General features: G+C 53.6%; 1 protein-coding gene across 2 annotated transcripts; it reads right to left on the bottom strand.

The window, feature by feature from the left end:
• Positions 1-214: 214 nt before the first annotated feature.
• Positions 215-18,274, bottom strand: LOC112897002. Of its 2 annotated transcripts, none has more exons than XM_025965160.1 (13): positions 18,014-18,274; positions 17,424-17,468; positions 17,276-17,327; positions 17,099-17,147; positions 4,984-5,054; positions 3,764-3,822; positions 3,569-3,667; positions 2,940-2,997; positions 2,486-2,622; positions 2,351-2,407; positions 1,149-1,246; positions 688-878; positions 215-586 (listed from the first exon to the last, which is right to left on the bottom strand). In XM_025965160.1, exons 1-13 carry the CDS (start codon positions 18,053-18,055, stop codon positions 516-518), a joined length of 1,029 nt encoding a protein of 342 aa, XP_025820945.1. In that variant the 5' UTR covers positions 18,056-18,274; the 3' UTR covers positions 215-515. The 2 variants fall into 2 exon arrangements, with proteins under 2 accessions (XP_025820945.1, XP_025820946.1); XM_025965161.1 differs by having other exon boundaries at positions 17,276-17,324.
• Positions 18,275-18,746: the final 472 nt, after the last annotated feature.

Below are 18,746 nucleotides of genomic sequence, written 5' to 3'. Positions count from 1 at the left end.
CGACCTTTAGATTATCTAGACTAAAATTTTTAATTCTCTAGATTAAAATTTAAGACCATTTACTATCTCCTACCCCCTAACTGGATGACATCGCAGACATGTTCCGCCACCAGAAATGTATACCCCGTTGAGGGAAGCCCAGCCGGTCAGCCCCGCCTAGACGGCAACACTTGCGAGCGGCAACGGAAGGTTGAAAGCCACAGGCAAGGCAAGATGATGTCCATCAAGGCCAAAAAAAAAGAATCATAAAATCCCCATACGTGAGGAGAAGTAATCTGGACTGCAACAAATCTCATGCTTTTTGAAAACGTAGAAACGCAGGACGCAGCGCACATCACAGAAGATGATAACAAAGGCATCTGATCTGGCTCCGAGAAATCGGCAAAGCTATGGCATGAGCTGTGAACTTGTTGCACTGTTCTCGTCAGGCTGACGTTCTCCGCTCCCAAACACCTACGGAGTATTCCATGTTGTAGCTAGAAACCTTAAGGTCTCATCAGCATCCTCCACAAGATTCAGTCACTGTCTTGAGAGGAAAAAATCCTCTTCAGAGCATGGGGTAGGTCCAGCACAATGTCTGCGTACGCTGAAACACAGAACAGGAAGGGAGGAGCCAGATCAGAACAAGTTCCACACAAAGATGTGCATACGGTATGGCAGGATGAAGACAAGGGGCAGGATACGGACCTTCTGGTAGACACAAGGTCTTGAGTGCTTCCTCAGCGTATGGAAGGCGAAAAGGTACCGGCTGCGCAGCTGACGCACTGCTGCTTCGTGTGGATATTCTCTTTGACGAGCGAAGTGGCCAAGCCAAGACCCTTGCCTGACTTGGCAGGGTCAGAAGTAGATCCGAATATCGGATACTGACTGTAACCTTGCTGCTCAAGTGGCAAACAGGTGCATATTTCAGTCTCTAGAAGAGGTAAAACAAGCAGCTTACATATGCAAAAGCCAAGGGCCAATGAAAAATAAGGGTAACAGTCAGCACGTTTAGAATCAGTAGGCAGCATTGAAGACGGTGCTAGCAAAATTAAAAATTAAAGACTGCTACTTGTAGATATTATACGAGGCGGTAGTCAAAACATAACAGAACAGAACAGAACTCGACCGATGCCAATCCTAGCATTAGTAGTTATTATTATCCTTACCACTCAAAATCCTCCAATACGAACTCTATCACATTGTAAGGAAGACTGTGAAACAGTTCACCAATTTGATTCCCATAGAGCTCCTTGATAAGACGAACCTTGAACATGAAATAGAAAATTGTAATCAACAATCTGCTGTCAAAGAAAACACATTGCAGTAGCTGTATGGCCTATCCGTCTTCAGCTTTCACATATGAGCCTACTAACAATCTGTACAGCCAAAAATTCTAGGCCAAACGATAGAATGCATCCTTGGCAAAAGGGAAAAAAGGATATCATGAGCCCATGACTCATCTGTATTCTTTTCTAATACAGGATTACAATTTTAGATATTGGAACAGAACCAAAAATCAACTAGCATGACAGATTGGTCAGTTTATGCACAAAGTTATACATGAGCAAAAATTGAAGATTGGTATGCCATACACAGTAGTTAAATGCACATATATATGTCGAACAAGAACACTAAAAAATGAGGTCCAAATATACAATAAAATACTCCCAACTATGGAGAACAGAGATCTGAAATAGTTACTCATTTTCTGAAAATAATAACTGCAATGAGCACAGCTCCTGTCATTTGTACTGTCTGGCCAAGAGTTTGCACTAGACACTAGCCTAGAGGGTTCACCTTATGCAAAGACGAACAAATAAATGTGGTAGACTCTTAAGAGTTGATTCAACCGTTTTAGATTGTGATGAATAATACCTAATTCGCGTTTTTGCAACCCAGAGTTAACAGATCATCTGTGATGATAACTTTAATAGTATTATTTTCATGATTTTAAACATTTTGACTTTTTAGAGAGCTAATTTTTCTAAAAATAAGAATATGAGATATCAAGGTCTTGTTCGGCTAGAGCAGAGCGTAGAAACATATTTTGTAAAAATCAGTATGGAACAACTTCTGCATGGCAAACAGAAAATATAACCACCTGGAGAAATAACACATCAACATCTTTAATCTATCTACTCAGGTGAACAACATGGGGACAACTCAGTTTAACAGACCATATCCATTATGCCTCACCTAAACTAGATCGTTTGAACAAGATAAAGCGCAAAGCAAATTACTGTATCAGAGGTAAACAATAATTTTCTTTTGTAATTTCTAGCATTACACAATATAAGATAGGGAAGTGTGAATATAAAAATTACAGATAAGTTACATGTGGGAGTGACTCCTAATAGCTGATACTGACCTGCTCTCTCCTGTCAATATAAGCCTGTAAAATTTCTTCAAGGTGATCAATAAATTTCTGCATGGGAAAGCATGTTAGCACATAGAATATTACACGCAATTCATATATAAAATCAACCGCTGTGAGAAAACATACAATGGCATTAGATGACAGGAGATCACTTTCCAATTCACGTATGGGCAGAAAGAATGGTAAGGTGTGCTCAATCAAAGTCATCTTTTCCAGGAATGACTTGCTTTCCAGAACACAATGAAATATTTCACAAGGCTCCCCTGCAAAATGCACATGTTGATCTACTATAAGGAATCGTGTTTAGAGATAGAGATGTATCATGTCTCTTTCATCCTTTTTGAGCTAAAGATCACACTTCAGTTGATCCTATCATTCAAAATATCACAGATATGCATGTGCATAGTGCAAAAAATTATGCTTCAGTTTGAAGTGAACTTTTGTACAGAACTACACACTGGAGTTTCCATAACTGCTTGCTATGTCCAACAGAAACATCACGCATCTTAAAAAGTTGCAAATAGGAGAAGCCATCTACTAGTGGAAAAAAAATGGAACTACAAATATTATGGGTAATTACCGGCAAAGAATGTCTCGTACTGTATGCCAATTCTCGCTCCATCCAAGCAATAGATAACCTATTAAAGCGAAGAGAATTAGTTTTGATATGCTAGAATATCTGACAGATTATGGAAAACTAAATCTAGAATCCTAGTCTTACCAATGATGAGACTCTCATATGGCACACAATAATAGCATGATGGTGCAGCATAAAATGTACTGTACACTGATTCATAAATCATAAGGGCAGCGTAGCCCTGAAAGTCCACAACACTGGTTTGACAGATAGATTGGTTGTCACGGTAACCAGTATAGAAGGTTTTGCCAATTCTAGACATAGAAACAGAATTTCAACTCATAAAACACCACTACCCAGCCAACACGATTCTGGCTAGTATATCGTGATGACAAGGGTCATGTAGCGTGCCACTAAATCCCAATCCCAACTTAGCCATCTCTTATTGCTGTAGAGCCAAAACTGAATAGTAATAGTACATGAGGAAATATCAAATGCTAACCTGGGCAAATCAACCAGGAGAAAAAAAAATCCTACCAAAGTAGCACAAAACTAGATTGAAGCAAGTCAATCCTGGATACTAAGCAGATACAAAGCTAAATTGAAAGTCAATGTTCTGGAGAGCATGTTACCTTATTTCTAATCCTATACGTAGTCTTTGACTGTAATGGAAGATCTGCTGGAACATTTACTTGGTTAGACATGGCCTTCCTGTCAGCCTCCATATGGACCTGGTCTACGAGATTGAGCAAACTCAACAAAAATTCATAATTCACAGAATGTGACATGAAAATGAGAAAATTAGGCTGTTGATTCACATTAAATACCTTCTCACGGATAGTAGCCAGCAAACCATCATTCCAGTCATCATCATCTATTGAAATCTCTACAGAAGACCAAAAAAGGTGTTGGCAACTCTCCAAGAGAACAATAAGATTTAGAGCACAACAATGTTGTGATACTGGTATTAGAACGTTAATTGCTGCATATAGTAAAAACCAAGCACGGTGATTATGCCAGCAGCGCAGATAATTACAAGACAAATCAGCAAACAAGCCACGCATATTATCAGGCTATATCCTACTGAACTACACTATGCATTTAGTTTGTTTTGATAAAGGGTCATTTGCAATTCTGCCTCAATTTGATTTCTAACTGCATGTTTGCCCACCTTTTTCAAGTTTGCACCATTGCCCTACTTTGACCAAGCCAATGCACTGTTGCCCCTTGTGTTGCCATAAGAAAAAGGTAAACCCAGGGGCAATGGTGTATTGACTTGGCAAAGAAGGGGTAATGGTGCGAAGTTTAAAAAAAGGGGGATAAACATGCAGTTGAGGTCAAGTTCAGGGTACTTGTGCAATCATCCCCATCAAAACGAATTTGTTTAGAGGTCTGATATGGGCAAGAAATGTGACAACTCTACCCTAGCCTGTCCAACACTGATGCGTTGCTAAGGCTCCCTTCCACCTAAACGCACAGCTATACCTTGCCAACAATATTATTTTCAAAGACAATTTGAAATGTCATAAACTTGCCTGCAATATTATATCCAGACCCAACTTGAAGGAAGTGTATACCTTTAGCCTAATGAATGGACAACACTGATTTGTATTCCAACATGGAGAATTTATGTTGTAGACCTAATGTTCTTGATCTCTATCCCTGTGATCTACAGATCAAACCCCACTAACTCAAATACCATCTAAAGAAAGTTATCAATTACAGCACGTTGGCACAGTTTGTTCAGTGCATCATGCTTCCCATTTATAGCAGCTAGATGCTTCGATTCATCGAACAGGTTGGGCCATTTAAGTTGTAGTAAAGAATTTCTCAAATAAGCTATTCAGAACAGTGATATTGTGACTCTCATCTCTCAAATCCAGAAGTATTCAAAATGACATCAGATGTAGTGCGCTATTAAAACTATTATCAGTTTGTTAAACTGATCAGCACCAAATGAATGCACTGTCAGAATTCAATCAGCAGCATAAGATTCATACAGAAAGAACTAGATAACAAAGATCCAATGAAGTAGTGCAAAGTGTACCTTCAGTTTGAGCAGCTCGAGCACCCTCAAATTCTTTCTGTAGACGCTCAAATATCAGCTTATCAGAATCCCTAGAATAAAAAAATTAAAGAGGTACATTTACAATGAGCCAACAACACAATTCAGTAAACATGCAAATACATTTACATAAATTTAGTATAGATAAACTTAAGTTTCTCCTTTTCTTTTGCATACGTGGTTCTAGCAAAACACTAAAATTTATTTTGACTAGTTTCCCGTTCCAATTTGAGCAACATTACAAGAGGTACAACAGTTAGGAACAGATTTAGAAAAATACAGTTGAATTAAGGCTGAACAGTGGAGGAACGAAGGAAAGCAAAATAAAAGTTACTAGCTTGCTGTCGGAGGAAATCTCCAGCCGGACGGCGGAATGCACCCGCCTAATCCTAGTTAAGGATGGGTTTGGAGTAGACTTAGGAGCGCTTGATCGATGTGCGGATGAACACAAGAAGGACGCAAGGATTTTAGAGTGGTTCGGGCCGCCGGATCGTAACACCCTACGTCCACTTGGGAGTTGTATTGATTGTGTAAGCCTGGATGGAACTTAGCCTGGATTCTAACGGGTGCACTCTCCCTTTTATAGTCCAAGGGGAGTGCTTACACTGTGCGGGACCCCGACAGGTGGGCCCGGCCAACAGGAGCCTGTTCTACGAGATATACGGAGATCTTCACCTCCAGCTCCTCACTGTAGTCTCCTCGGTTGGGAAGTTGGCGTGCGTATCCACAGCCTCGATATGGTCGTGTGCCGCCTTGCAGGCACAGTGACCGCTGTCAGTGTTGCCCAACAGTGAAACCGTGCTGCCACTGTTGGGCCAGAACCTGTCAGGCGAAGGAGCAACGCTGACCCGCTGCGCCGTTGCCTCCGCGCGCACTGTAGCAGCGCACGCCTCGGCTCACCTGTTGCAGGCCATCATCACGCACGCGCGCGGCGCCATGACGGGACTGTACGCGCCGCCTTGGAAACAGGCGGACTTACCGTGGTGTCAGCCTACCTGCCCCGTGTGTCAGTGGCAGACCATACTTTTTGACTTGGGCGCACCCGGCCCACCTACCAGCATTTAATGCGGTAGTTGGGCTGGAGTCCCGCGAAGGGCCTTCTGCCGTGGGCACGTGGCAGGGCCAGCCCCGCACCCACCACGGAGGCGGCACGTGGCGGCACCGGACCCCTTCCCGGGGGGAGGGGGGTCCGGAGCCCCAAGGCCGAGCGGAGCGGTCAGGCCCGTGGAGGTCTGGCCCCCACACGTGGCGGCCCCAGACCTCCCTGGGGAGTCCGGGTCCGTGGGAGCCACCCGAGAGCATCCGTGCCTTCATGGGCACGTGGAGGCCCCGGACCTATAAGAGCACAGGAAAGGTCCGGAGACCATGATCCCAGCTGCCAGGCCCGGGGCGTATGCCACGTCACTCAGAAGACAAGGAGGAGGTTACGGATAATGAGGCGTTAAGGGTATGGACACCCTAGCAGGAGGTACCCCTGCCTGTATGTACCGACAGAGGCCCACCTCGGGTGAGGAACGAACCCGCAGGTGGGGCCATATCCCAGCGTTGCGCCGGGTGGATAGCTTGTTCCCGCCGGGAAAGGGCATGGATGTTTTTCCCCCTTAGCGGGATCCCCGAGGGGCCCGTCCTCCGCCCGCACCGTGCGCGTCAGGCGGTTCAGATTCTTATCTTATTCGAGCCCGTCCCTCGGCTCGGGCGGTTCGGATTCCGCCTTTCCCCCCTTCCTCCAGCGGCCACGCCTTTGACTGGCGGGCCCGGGCCCACCAGTCATTGGGTGTGAGAGGAGGGGGCCTAGGGCAGGCAACCGTTCGACTTCTCCTCGGTCGCCGCGGAGCTCGAGAGGGCAACAGCTTTTAGATAAAAGGTAGGCTCCGGAGAGGCCGGCTACCTTTTCGCTCTTGCCTTCAGCAGACGCCGCAGCGCCCCTTTTCGCACATTTGCATCCAGCTTCCTTGCGCTCGGCATTCCTTCTCCTTCCTGCTCCCTTGCGATCCATCCCCAGCAATCTCAACGTCTATCACCATGTCTAAGCTCCCTTTTCCGCGCCGCTTCCAGAGCCAGACTCAGCTGGACCTGGTGCGCCGCCTTCTGGGATGGACCGCGCCAGAGCAAGCCGGGAAGATTAGGGCCGGCAAAATCCCCCTCCGCGACCTTGCCGCGGGGGAGTTCGTTCTCTTCAACTCGTACGCCATGTGCGGGTTGGTGCCTCCGATCTCCTCCTTCTTCCTCCTGCTCCTGGAGGAGTTTGGCCTCCAGCTTCATCACCTCACCCCCCACTCCGTCCTCCTCGTGGCGGTCTTCGCCCACTTCATGGAGATGTTCGTGGGGGTCCACCCCTGCACCGCCATCTTCAGGCATTTTTATGCCTTGGTCAGGACGGGAAGGAGCAAGCGCGAAGTCGGCGCCTACTACTTCCAGCTTCGGCACGGGATGGCGAACTCCTACATCAGCGCCTTCTCCAGCTCCAAGTGGAGGACTGGCGTGAAGGCTGGGTCATCGCCGAGGCCGATCCCCACGACCACCTAGAGTTGCCAACGGAGGGGCCCCAGAGCGATCGGAGCACCTGGAAGGCCAAGCCGACGATGCCGGAGGAGCTCGGCCCGGTCCTTGATCTGGTCAAGAATTTCTCAAGGAGCGGCCTGACGTCCCTGATGGTGCTGGGCGACTTCCTGAAGCACCGCATCGCTCCCCTGCAGCAGCGGACCAGGATGGCCTACATGTATACGGGGTCGAACGACTGCTGCAGGATCGCGCGCGGGCCTGGCACCGACTTCACCAGGGTGGAGCTGGAGGTTGCGATCCAGGGAATGACCGGCGACGCGTTCAGCCCTGAGTCCCTGGTCCTCCCGAGCGGGGTCAAGGCCCTGTGCGAGGACCAGGCGCTGCGGTCGTCAGTCCTGGCGTCAATGCCGACCCTCGACGAGGGTGGCCTGGCGGTCCGGCAGCTGGGAGGCGACCCCAATCGCGGGATTCACATCCCCAGTGCCTCCCCCAACCGCTAGCAGCGTGCCAGCCAAGGTCCCGGGGGGCCAAGCCCGGGAGGTCCGGCCCCCGCCGGGAAGGGAAAGGACAAGGTGCCGGAGCACCGCCACAAGGACAATGCGGGTGCCGCCCCGGCCTGGAAGGACGACGAGACGGGCCAAGCCTGGGAGGTCCGGCCCCCGCCGGGAAGGGAAAGGACAAGGTGCCGGTGCCGGAGCACCGCCACAAGGACAATGCGGGTGCCGCCCCGGCCCGGAAGGACGACGAGACACAGGGGGCGGCGCCCGCACGGAGCAGCCAAGCGGAGGGGTCCAAGTCCCGGAGGCTCCAGCGCCTCGACGGCTCCTTCGTCGGGGAGCCGGCCCCCAAACGCCAGAAGACGGCAGAGGTGGAGAGGTAGAGCCGAGCTCCACCACCTCCATCGCAGCGCCAGCAGCCGGAGAGGAGGCCGGAGGAAGCGCGGCGGCCTTCCCCGAAGCAGCAGACTCCTCCGCCGCCTCCGACGACACGACGCCCCGCGACGCCACCACCGACGACAGAGCCCAGGCCGCAAACCCAGCCGCCGCCACCAGAAGCGCCAGCGGCCGGGGACCACCACCAGAGGTCCGGAGGGTCCTCAGCAGGAAAAAAGGTCCCCCCAGTCGCCCGGGGCGGTTGGGAGTGGTACGACTTCGTGTAAGTAGACTTCTCAGGGCTTTTCATTTCTCCATTTGTCTTCTGGGGTCCTAACCATGTCGGTGATATGACAGGCCCCATCCTTCGGACGCATCGAGCACGTCCGCTGAAGCCGCACCAGCTGGGGGGTCCGGCCCCCAGCCAGTACCTTCACCTTCCCCTGCTGGGGGGTCAGCGACGACTCCAGCAGGGACCCGGCCTGCGCCAGCACCAGAAGCTACCGGACCCAAAGGTCCGGAGCCGGAGGCCGCCACACCCCCAAAACCTGTAGCCGTCCCCCAAGAGGAGGCCACCGGACCAGCTACGACGACCGAGGCGCCAGCAGCAGGAGCAGCGCCGGACGCCGTGGCGGAGCCCCCTCCAGCTGAGCCAGCAGCAGAGAAGGCTGCAGCAGCGGCGGAGGCAGCAGCGCCGGAGGCTGCGGAGGTGCTGGAGGCTGCGGCGCCGGAGGTCGCCGAGGTCGCCAGCACCACCACTCCACTTGCGCAGGAGGAGAGGAACCGGAGGTGGTGCTGGGGAGGCGCCTTCTCCCGAGTCCAGCGGAAATCCCCCTCCCCCGCCTCTTTGCCAAGAGCCAGCAGGTTCAGGAGGAGCTGGAGGCAGGCATCCGCCGGGAGTGGGAGAAGCTGGAGGCGGAGTGCCTCCGGCTCTCCGACTGGGAGCATCGCCTGGGGGACCGCATCAAGACCGTCTCCGCCCGCTACGCCAGGGAGCGCGCCGAGCTCGTGCTGGAGCGCGAACTCCTCCCTGGAAGCACTCGGAGCTGGTGAGGTGAACCCCTCCCTGGAAGCACTCGGAGCAAGCCCCATCTGGGTGGCGGAGGCCCCACCTTCACTTGGCGCCGCCCTCCAGGTGCTGGACTCCACCGCCGAGCGACTGCAGGACCTGGAGTCCAGCATGCACGACCTCTTGGAGACGGAAGGGCGAGCAGTAGCTCGGGGGACGGCAGAGTACATCCTCACCTGCATCCGGAGCCACAACCCTGCCTTCCAACTGACTCCCGTCCTGGTCGGCCCCATCCGGGCGACGGCGGCCGCCGCGCAGGAAGGAGTGCAGGAGGCGGCAGACATGGTGGTGTCCCGCATCCGATGCCGCCCCGGACCACCAGAACGATAGGCCTAGCATCTTTGTTATTGCTCTTGTAATACAACTTTGTGATGTAATATAACTTTGTGATGTAATATAACTTTGTGATGTAATATAACTTTGTGATGTTGTGTACATTATAAGTTATATATTTGCTTTGCTAGAAGCAAGACACGAGCGTTTTATGTGTCTGTTTGTGCGAAAAACTTAGCTGTTTCTTCGGTCGAAAAACTTAATTGTTTCTCCGGTCGCCAGATCATGTGCTCTCAAACGTACCGAGGTCCCTTTGGCCCCCTGGAAGGTAGTCGCGATGCATTGGGACTAGCTGCCATAAAACCAAGGTCCTGCACATGACTTAGGATGACCGCTTAGTAGACGTCCCCACGAGGTCCCGGACTTACCAACGAGGATCTTCTGAGTTGCGCAGCGAGTCAGAGCACCAGGGCCTAGGTTCGGGGATTAAAGGGGTCCCGGCCCCCGGGCCCGTGGTTCGAGGTACAACGGTACTCGCCCTAGGGCGGCAGAGCGCGTAGGCTTAGGGTACGGAACCAGGCTAAGCGGCTACACAAGCTTGGACCCCAGCAAAGAACAAGCACGTCTCTCTGAAGCCAGTTCCCAGGTGTCCGGTTCCTTTTCCCCTGCGAAACAGAGGTCCTGGGACAGAGACATAGCGTAGCAACTCAAGAAAGGCCTTGGGCACGTCACAGACGTGAAAGACCACGTAGGGGTTAGTGTAGCGAGAAGCAAAGAAAAATTAGAATCGCATAATCCTCAAGGACACACTGAGAACAAATCTTTCCTTAATGAATTGGTACAGAAGAATTGTGCGATGTACGCCAGGGGCCGGATTTACGAGAGCGGACCTCCACCGCCCTGATCCGCACAATGATGCTACCAATTACAAAGGAAAAATTTCCCCTCAACTAGGCCCTAGGGATAGAACTTACGGAGGTGCTTAATGTTCCACGGATTGGGTAGCTGCATGCCTTCCTCCGTAGCCAAACGAACAGATCCGGGTCGGCACACCTTTGTCACCTTGAAGGGCCCCTCCCAGCTGGGGGAGAGTTTGTGCAGGCCCTCTCGGTTCAGGATTCGCCTTAGGACTAGGTCCCCGACCCGGAGCTCCCTACTACGCACGAACCGTTGGTGATAGCGTCGGAGCGCTTGGTTGTACCGTGCGTTTCGGACTGCTGCTCGCCATCTTCGCTCGTCGACGAGGTCCACGTCTTGGCGACGCTGCTGCTCCTGCAAGTCCTCATCAAAAGCTTGGACTCGTAGAGAGCCCATGGTAATCTCCCGGGGAAGGCACGCTTCGGCCCCGTAGACCAGGAAGAAAGGGGTTTCCCCAGTCGCCCGACTGGATGTGGTCCGGTCCCCCCACAGCACGCTCGGAAGCTGATCAATCTATTTTGCACCATGTTTCTCAAGATCGCAGTAGGCCCGGATCTTAAGCCCTCCTCCTGGGATGCGCCACTGAGGCGAAACAGAGCTGGATGCCGATGTCTTCACAGTATTCTTGAAAGTATTGGCTCGTGAACTGAGTCCCATTGTCGGTGATAATCCGGTTCGGGACCCCGAACCGGCACACAATTGACTTGAGGAAGGCAGTTGCTGACGCCTTGGTGATGTTGACCACTGGGGTTGCTTCCGGCCACTTGGTGAATTTACCAATGGCGACGTAGAAGTACCGGTACCCGCCGACGGCCCTAGGGAAGGGTCCCAAGATATCCAACCCCCATACCGCAAAGGGCCAAGAGGGAGGAATCATCTGCAGTGCTTGAGCCGGAGTGTATATCTGCTTTGCATGGAACTGGCATGCCTTGCAGGACCTTACCAACTCAACTGCATCCTGGAGCGCTGTCGGCCAGTAAAAACCATGCCGGAAGGCTTTACCGACCAGCGTGCGGGATGAAGAATAACTTCCGCACTCGCCTCCATGGATCTCCGCGAGCAAGTCGCGGCCCTCTTCCTGGGTGATGCACCGCATGAGGATGCCGTTGGCGCCACGGCAGTAGAGATCCCCTTCTACCACCGTGTAACGCTTAGCCATCCGGACTATGCGCTCAGCAGATGCTTGGTCTTCAGGAAGGAAATTATCTTTCAGGTAGTCTCGGACCTTAGAGATCCATGCATCGGGACCTTCCTGAGAAACTGGGCGCGACCCCCTGAGGTCTTCGGGACCCTCAAGGGAGCATAGAACCCTTGGCGGGCTCCACGGATGGAGCGCCGCCGGGACCGCCGGATGGAGCATAGAACCCTTGGCCCTCAATGGAAATAGTGACGGAGTTTCCTGGACGCAATAAGAATAGCATAAAAGAGCTTATGCGTCTCAGGATACCTTGCCTTTGCTTCATGAAGGACCTCGCTGACGTAGTAGACCGGCTTCTGTACGGTCTTGACTCTGCCAGCCGGACTGGATCCTTCTCCTTGGACTGGGGACTCGCCAGACCCCAGGTCTCAAGGTGCTTCGCCGGGTCGGGACCCGGCCTGACCCTCCGAAGCAGAGCCGGTTGTTTCGCTGGTGGAGGCCGGACCTCCTTCTCCTACAGGGGGATCCACAAGGGCCCCCCACGGGAGATGCTCGGACCTCTCTGTGACCAGCACCATGCTGATCACTTCGGCCGTCGCTGTAAGGTAAAGAAACAGTGTCTCACCTGGTCCGGTGCAACCAGGACCGGCAAGGAGGTGAGGTACTGCTTGATCTCCTGGAGGGCTCGTTCTGCCTCTTCAGCCCATGTGAATGGACCGGACCTCCTCATCAGTTTGAAGAAGGGAAGGGCCCTCTCCGCCAGCCTTGAAATGAAGCGGCTGAGGGCCGCAAAGACCCCGTCAACCTCTGCACGTCCTTGAGACGCGCAGGGGGCCTCATTGCCTCGATCCCCTGGTGGGAGACCAGGAAACCAAGGAGCTTTCCCGCCAAAACGCCGAAGACGCATTTCTCAGGGTTAAACTTGGTGGAGGTCGCGCGCAGCCTGTCGAAGACTTGAGCTAAATTTTCTAGGAGGGAATTTGATTCTCTAGTCTTGACAACGATGTCATCAACATACACCTCAACTATATCTCTAACCAAATCAGCTAAAGTGATGTTCATTGCACGAGCAAAGGTGGGTAAAATATTAAGGAATCCATAAGGCATTACTATATAACAATAAAGACCGTCCACTGTTACAAAATCTGTATGCTTCCTATCGTCCCTAGCCATTTTGATTTGATGAAAACCAGAATAGGCATTTATGAAGGACAGCAAGTCACACCCGGAGGTGGAGTCTACAATCTGATCTATACGCGGAAGTGGATAAAGATCTTTTGGACATGCCTTATTGAGATTGGTGTAGTCAATGCACATCCGAAGCTTCCCGTTAGCCTTGGGGACAATGACCGGATTGGCCAACAACACTGGGTGATAGACCTCCTCGATGAAGCCAGCCTGCAGCAGCTTGCGGACCTCTTCACGGATGAAGTTCTGCCGCTCGATGGACTGCTTGCGTGGCTTCTGCCGGACCGACCTGGCGTCGGGGCGGATCTTCAGATGGTGCTCAATCACCTCCCTAGGAATCCCGGGCATTTGTGACGGTTCCCAGACGAACACGTCGACATTTGCCCGGAGGAACACGATGAGCGCGCTTTCCTATTTCTCTCCCATATTCCCACCGATGCGGGTGGTATGGGAGGCCTCTGCTCCGTCCTGAATGGTCTTCACGGGAACATCGTCTGTATCAGACGGACGGACCTTGGGTGCCTTGGCCAGGGCCTTGGCACGTGAGGATGAGGGGTCGGACCCCTCGGCACCGGCTGCAGAGGCAAGTCCTGCTGCCAGCGCGTGGAGCTTTTCAACCGCCACGACGGCAGCGGCCCGGTCGCTCTGGACGGTGAGGACGCCTGCCGGAGACGGCATCTTGAGGACCAGATACCCGTAATGGGCAACGGCCCTGAACCGGTACATGAACCGGTACAGGGCCGGTCTGCCAATGATGGCGTTGAAGGGGAGGTTTACCTCCACAACCTCGAACTGTACGTTCTCGGTACGAAAGTTGTCCTCCGTCCCAAATGTAACCGGTAGAGAGATGGTCCCCACCGGGTACACTGGATCCGGGCCCACTCCGGAGAATGGGCGCGAAGGAGTCAGCTTGTACTCCGGGATCTGCAGGTGCTTGAACGCTGCATAGCTGATGACGCTGAGGCCTGCACCTCCATCGATCAGCACGTGGTGGAGGCGGACGTTGGCAATGGTGGGCGCCGTGACCAACGGCAACACACTTGCGCCCGCCATGTTCTCCGGGCAGTCCGATGGCCCGAAGGAGATGGTGATGTTCCTCCAACGCTGATGGGGCGCCGCCTTCGGCGTCCCCAGCTTCACCGAGAGGACCTCTCGGCGAAGGGTCTTGACGTCCCGCCGGGAGACGAGCTCCGAACTGTCGCCGTACATGACGTACAGATTCGTGCGGCACTCGTCACCACCGGACTCGGAGTTGGACTGGTGGAAGAGACCCTTGAGGTCTTTATTTGGGGTTTGATACCCCAATTCCCTCTCCGTTGCGGCTGCGTCGGCATCGGAGGCTTTCTCCTTGCCGGACCTCCGCGGAGGGGAAGAGCCTTCCCTAGAGGCTTGGTCGCGCCTCTTGCTAAGGCGCTCTGCGAGCTTCTGGATCTCGCGGCACTCGGTGGCGCTGTGGCGAGCCCCAGGATGAACAGGGCACGACCCGGGGTCGGTGCACTGTTGCCGTGGGCGCTTGCCTCAGGGGTTCTGGCCCCCGATCGTTGCAGCAGCAACGGCAGGACCCCCTATCCGTAACTTGTCAAAGCCACGGTTCTTCTTGTTCTTTTTCTTACCGCTGCCAGGGGCAGCGACACTAGGCCCGCTCGTCTGAGCGGGTCCTGCCTGGGTTGCAGAGTGCCATGCACGGCCTTATGCAGCCCTGGCGCATTTGTCCGCCAAGGCGAACAAGGTGGTGACAGTTTCCACGTGGTGAGTCGCCAGCTTCTCCAGCATCTTCTCGTCACGGACCCCCTGGCGGAAGGCCGTGATGATAGATATATCGGAGATACGTGCGATGGTTCCACGCACCTTGGTGAAGCGGGAGATGAAGGCCCGGAGGGTCTCTCCGGGTTTTTGCCTCACAGCGTGGAGGTGGGCCTCCACACCATGCTGCTGGTACGCATTGGCGAAGTTCGCCGTGAACTGTGCGCAGAGCTCACCCCAGGACTGGATGGTCCCCGGAGTGAGGTTCATGAGCCAAGTCCGGGCTAGCCCGATCAAGACTACATGGAAGTAACTTGCCATGACGGCTTCGTTACCTCCAGCCGCCGTAATGGCGGTGATTTAGACCTACAAGAATTCTGACGGGTTGGAAGTCCCGTCGTACTTCTCCGGCAGGTGTGGCCGAAACTTGGACGGCCAGGCGACCGCGCGAAGGTGGTCTGCGAGCGCTGCGCAGCTCACCCCGGACACCGGTGCCTGAATAGGTCCCTGCGGCGGCGGCGCTACCGCAGCGAGTTCGGCATCGAGTTCACGACCCTCGATGTTGAGCTGACGACCACGCGCCCGCTAAATGGAGACACGGGCGTCCTCTCCCGCACGTCTGCGGTTGAGCTCTGCCCGGAGATTCTCGGTCCGTGCACTCCTCACCGATGGCGAGTGCACAGAACCGGATGCGCCGCCCTGACGACGGCATTGCCTGGACACAGACGGCATTGCCTGGACACAGACCCCCCCGCTGAGCCCGGGGAAGCCTGCGCCAGGTTGAGGAGGCGGTCGACGTCGTCACGCCATTGCCTCTGGGCGTCAGGCGAGGCAGCCTCACCAGGAGGGTTGCGAAGCAACTCCCTGACTGCCACGAGCGGCCCGTTCGGTGCGGGCACCGATTGGGCTGCGGAGCCGCACGCGCCGCCGCCCTGGACGCAGGACGGCGTGAGGCGTGAGGCGTCGAGGACGCCACTTCCTTACCCAACAGGAGGTCGTGATGACCATTTTCCTGTGCCATCGTGGTCTTGAGCTTCGACCGAGCGTAAACCAAACCTAGTCCCCTACCTGGCGCGCCAAATGTCGGAGGAAATCTCCAGCCGGGTGGCGGAATGCACCCGACTAATCCTAGTTAAGGATGGGTTTGGAGGAGACTTAGGAGCGCTTGATCGATGTGCGGATGAACACAGGAAGGACGCAAGAATTTTAAAGTGGTTCGGGCCGCCGGAGCGTAACACGCTACGTCCATTTGGAAGTTGTAGTGATTGTGTAAGCCTGGATGGAACTTAGCCTGGATTCTAACGGGTGCACTCTCCCTTTTATAGTCCAAGGGGAGTGCTTACACTGTGCGGGGCCCCGATAGGTGGGCCCGGCCAACAGGAGCCTGTTCTACGAGATATACGGAGATCTTCACCTCCAGCTCCTCACTGTAGTCTCCTCGGTTGGGAAGTTGGCGTGCGTATCCACAGCATCGATATGGTCGTGTGCCGCCTTGCAGGCACAGTGACCGCTGTCAGTGTTGCCCAACAGTGAAGCCGTGCTGCCACTGTTGGGCCAGAATCTGTCAGGCAAAGGAGCAACGCTGACCCGCCGCGCCGGTGCCTCCGCGCGGACTGTAGCAGCGTACGCCTCGGCTCACCTGTTGCAGGCCATCATCACGCACGCACGTGCGCGGCGCCATGACGGGACTGTACGCCGCTTGCGCACAGTATTCGGCGATGCGACGCGCCGCCTTGGAAACAGACGGGCTTACCGTGATGTCAGCCTACCTGCCCCGTGTGTCAGTGGCAGGCTATACTTTTTGACTTGGGCGCACCCGGCCCACCTACCAGCATTTAATGCGGTAGTTGGGCTGGAGTCCCGCGAAGGGCCTTCTGCCGTGGCCACGTGGCAGGACCAGCCCCGCACCCACCGCCGAGGCGGCACGTGGCGGCACCGGACCCGTTCCCGGGGAGGGAGCGGAGCGGTCAGGACCGTGGAGGTCTGGCCCCCACACGTGGCGGCCCCGGACCTCCCTGGGGAGTCCGGGTCCGTGGGGGCCACCCGAAAGCATCCCTGCCTTCATGGGCACGTAGAGGCCCCGGACCTATAAGAGCACGGGGAAGATCCGGAGACCATGATCCCAGCTGTCAGGCCCAGGGCGTATGCCACGTCACCCAGAAGACAAGGAGTAGGTTACGGATAGTGAGACGCTAAGGGTCTGGACACCCTAGCAGGAGGTACCCCTGTCTGTATGTACCGACACTTGCAGTTTGCAGTAAGCTCTCAATTTGAACAAAGAAACAAGAATTTTGCTATTGCAGTACATCGCAAAGGACCTAAACGATAAATCAATATATTAAAAAGTAAGCTGGCCTGCATCTATGAGAAGTTCTCGCAAAGTTAAAGGAGTACCGTGAAAGGCGCTCTTTCAAGTCTTCATGCCTTTTGAGGATGTTTGATACTGCAAAACAAAATGTTCAAAATACTGAGAGTTAAGACAGCACATGTTACATGCTAAGCATGTAAGGGATAGAATGCCCCCTTCATGATACTAATAATGTTTTGTGGGAGAGAAAAAAAGGTTATTACGCCTTGCCCGTGTGGTCTCAAGTTTTGCATCTTCATCCCTTGCATAAGTCTGCTGTAAATGAAAGGATAGGTGGAGGAACTCTTAACATCCCACAGAGCACATCCATCGAGTACTAAGAAAAAATCAGACAGGTAAATGATAGCATACCAGTTCCGATAGTGATTGATGGCGCCTCCTTAGTTGCTCAACATGCTGCAAATATGAAAACATTAAGGTGCTGTTATGTTCAAGAACATTTACGGTGCTCTCATGGTGGAATAATAACTTCCATATTTTCTTGTTTTACTTTTCTGTTGTTATGAATCCTTTTCCTTATTTATTTTCCGAAAATGGCATTAGAATATCAGGCTGGGAATAAAGAATAGATGACTTAAAAAAATGAAACATATTAACACTTTCTAACCATCACTTTATATATCGCAATAATTCAAATAATGTTTCGATCTATCAACAAACCATAGACTTGCTCATTCAACGCGAACGAACATTGAACAGTCCAATTTACCCAATTATGAAAAGCGAAATAAAACGGAACTGGAAAATAATTAGAACAGCAACTCTGACGAGTGCTCGATCTTCTTAGGGCTCCTCAAATTCGGAGAGGGACGGCCCAGCGCTTAGATTGAAGAACTACATGGGAACTTCCGTTCCCGAGTACCTGAATCTGCCAGTGTTCGCCGGATTCAGAGATGGGTGAGCTAGGATTCGGTGAGAAAGAAGCGGTTGCGAGCGCTCACCATGTGAAGATAGTCGTGAGGAGGCGAGGCGCGGGAGCCCATCTAGTCCTCGACACGGCACCGGCGCTCTCCCTCGCGTGAGAAGGAACACCGTCCCCGACCAGGGCCAGGTTACCCGTCTAGCCGACGCCGGCGTTCGCCGCCGGAATCCCTTAGCACAGGGGTTGGGTGGGGCGGGGTCGTGGGTGGGGGTTAAGGGCGCAGGGGCGCAGGGCAGGATGCCGGTGGCCCGGTGGTGTCTCTGTTGCTCTGGCCGGAGGAGGAAGACGACCGGGTGGGCATATCGTCCATTGGGCCACTGCTTTCCTCCAGACGAAATGGGCCGCTACTTTGCTGGACTTGTCGGCGCGGAGCCCAATTCTGTTATTAAAGCCCGAGCCCAGTTCAGAGTGGAGCTCCGAAGCAAGCTCGCCACAGCCCACAGTGCTCTCTCGACACCAGCGCCGCCCAACCCAACATGCGGCGAGACGGGTGACGGGTGGCTGAGCAGGTGGGGCCTGGCCTGGTTTCGCCCGGGACGGGAGATAGCGGACGACGTCAAGGAAGACAGGAGCTGCCCGACGAGCACGGCCACGGCTGCAAGGAACTTGGCCGAGTTCAAGATCTTCTCGCCGACACGCCGCGTCGCCCGTGGAGGACGGTGCTGTCCGGAGCCGCCATGCAAGAAGCTCGTTGAGGTGCGGTGGCGTCGGCTAGCTCGTCGTGGCAGTTTTAGACGGGAACTGCGAGCAAA

The sequence above is a fragment of the Panicum hallii genome, chromosome 6, assembly GCF_002211085.1.
Source record: "Panicum hallii strain FIL2 chromosome 6, PHallii_v3.1, whole genome shotgun sequence".
Classification (NCBI taxonomy): Eukaryota; Viridiplantae; Streptophyta; class Magnoliopsida; order Poales; family Poaceae; genus Panicum; species Panicum hallii.
The sequence above is the reverse complement of the archived record's forward strand: the minus strand, read 5'-3'. Positions and strand labels throughout refer to the sequence as shown.

Coding starts and splice junctions, on each gene's coding strand:
- LOC112897002 (XM_025965160.1), bottom strand. CDS start 18,055: ATGGGCTCCCGCGCCTCGCCTCCTCACGACTATCTTCACATG. Junction 17,469..18,013: donor CTCACGACTATCTTCACATG/GTGAGCGCTCGC, acceptor TCATATTTGCAG/CATGTTGAGCAACTAAGGAG. Junction 1,247..2,350: donor ATATTGACAGGAGAGAGCAG/GTCAGTATCAGC, acceptor TTCATGTTCAAG/GTTCGTCTTATCAAGGAGCT.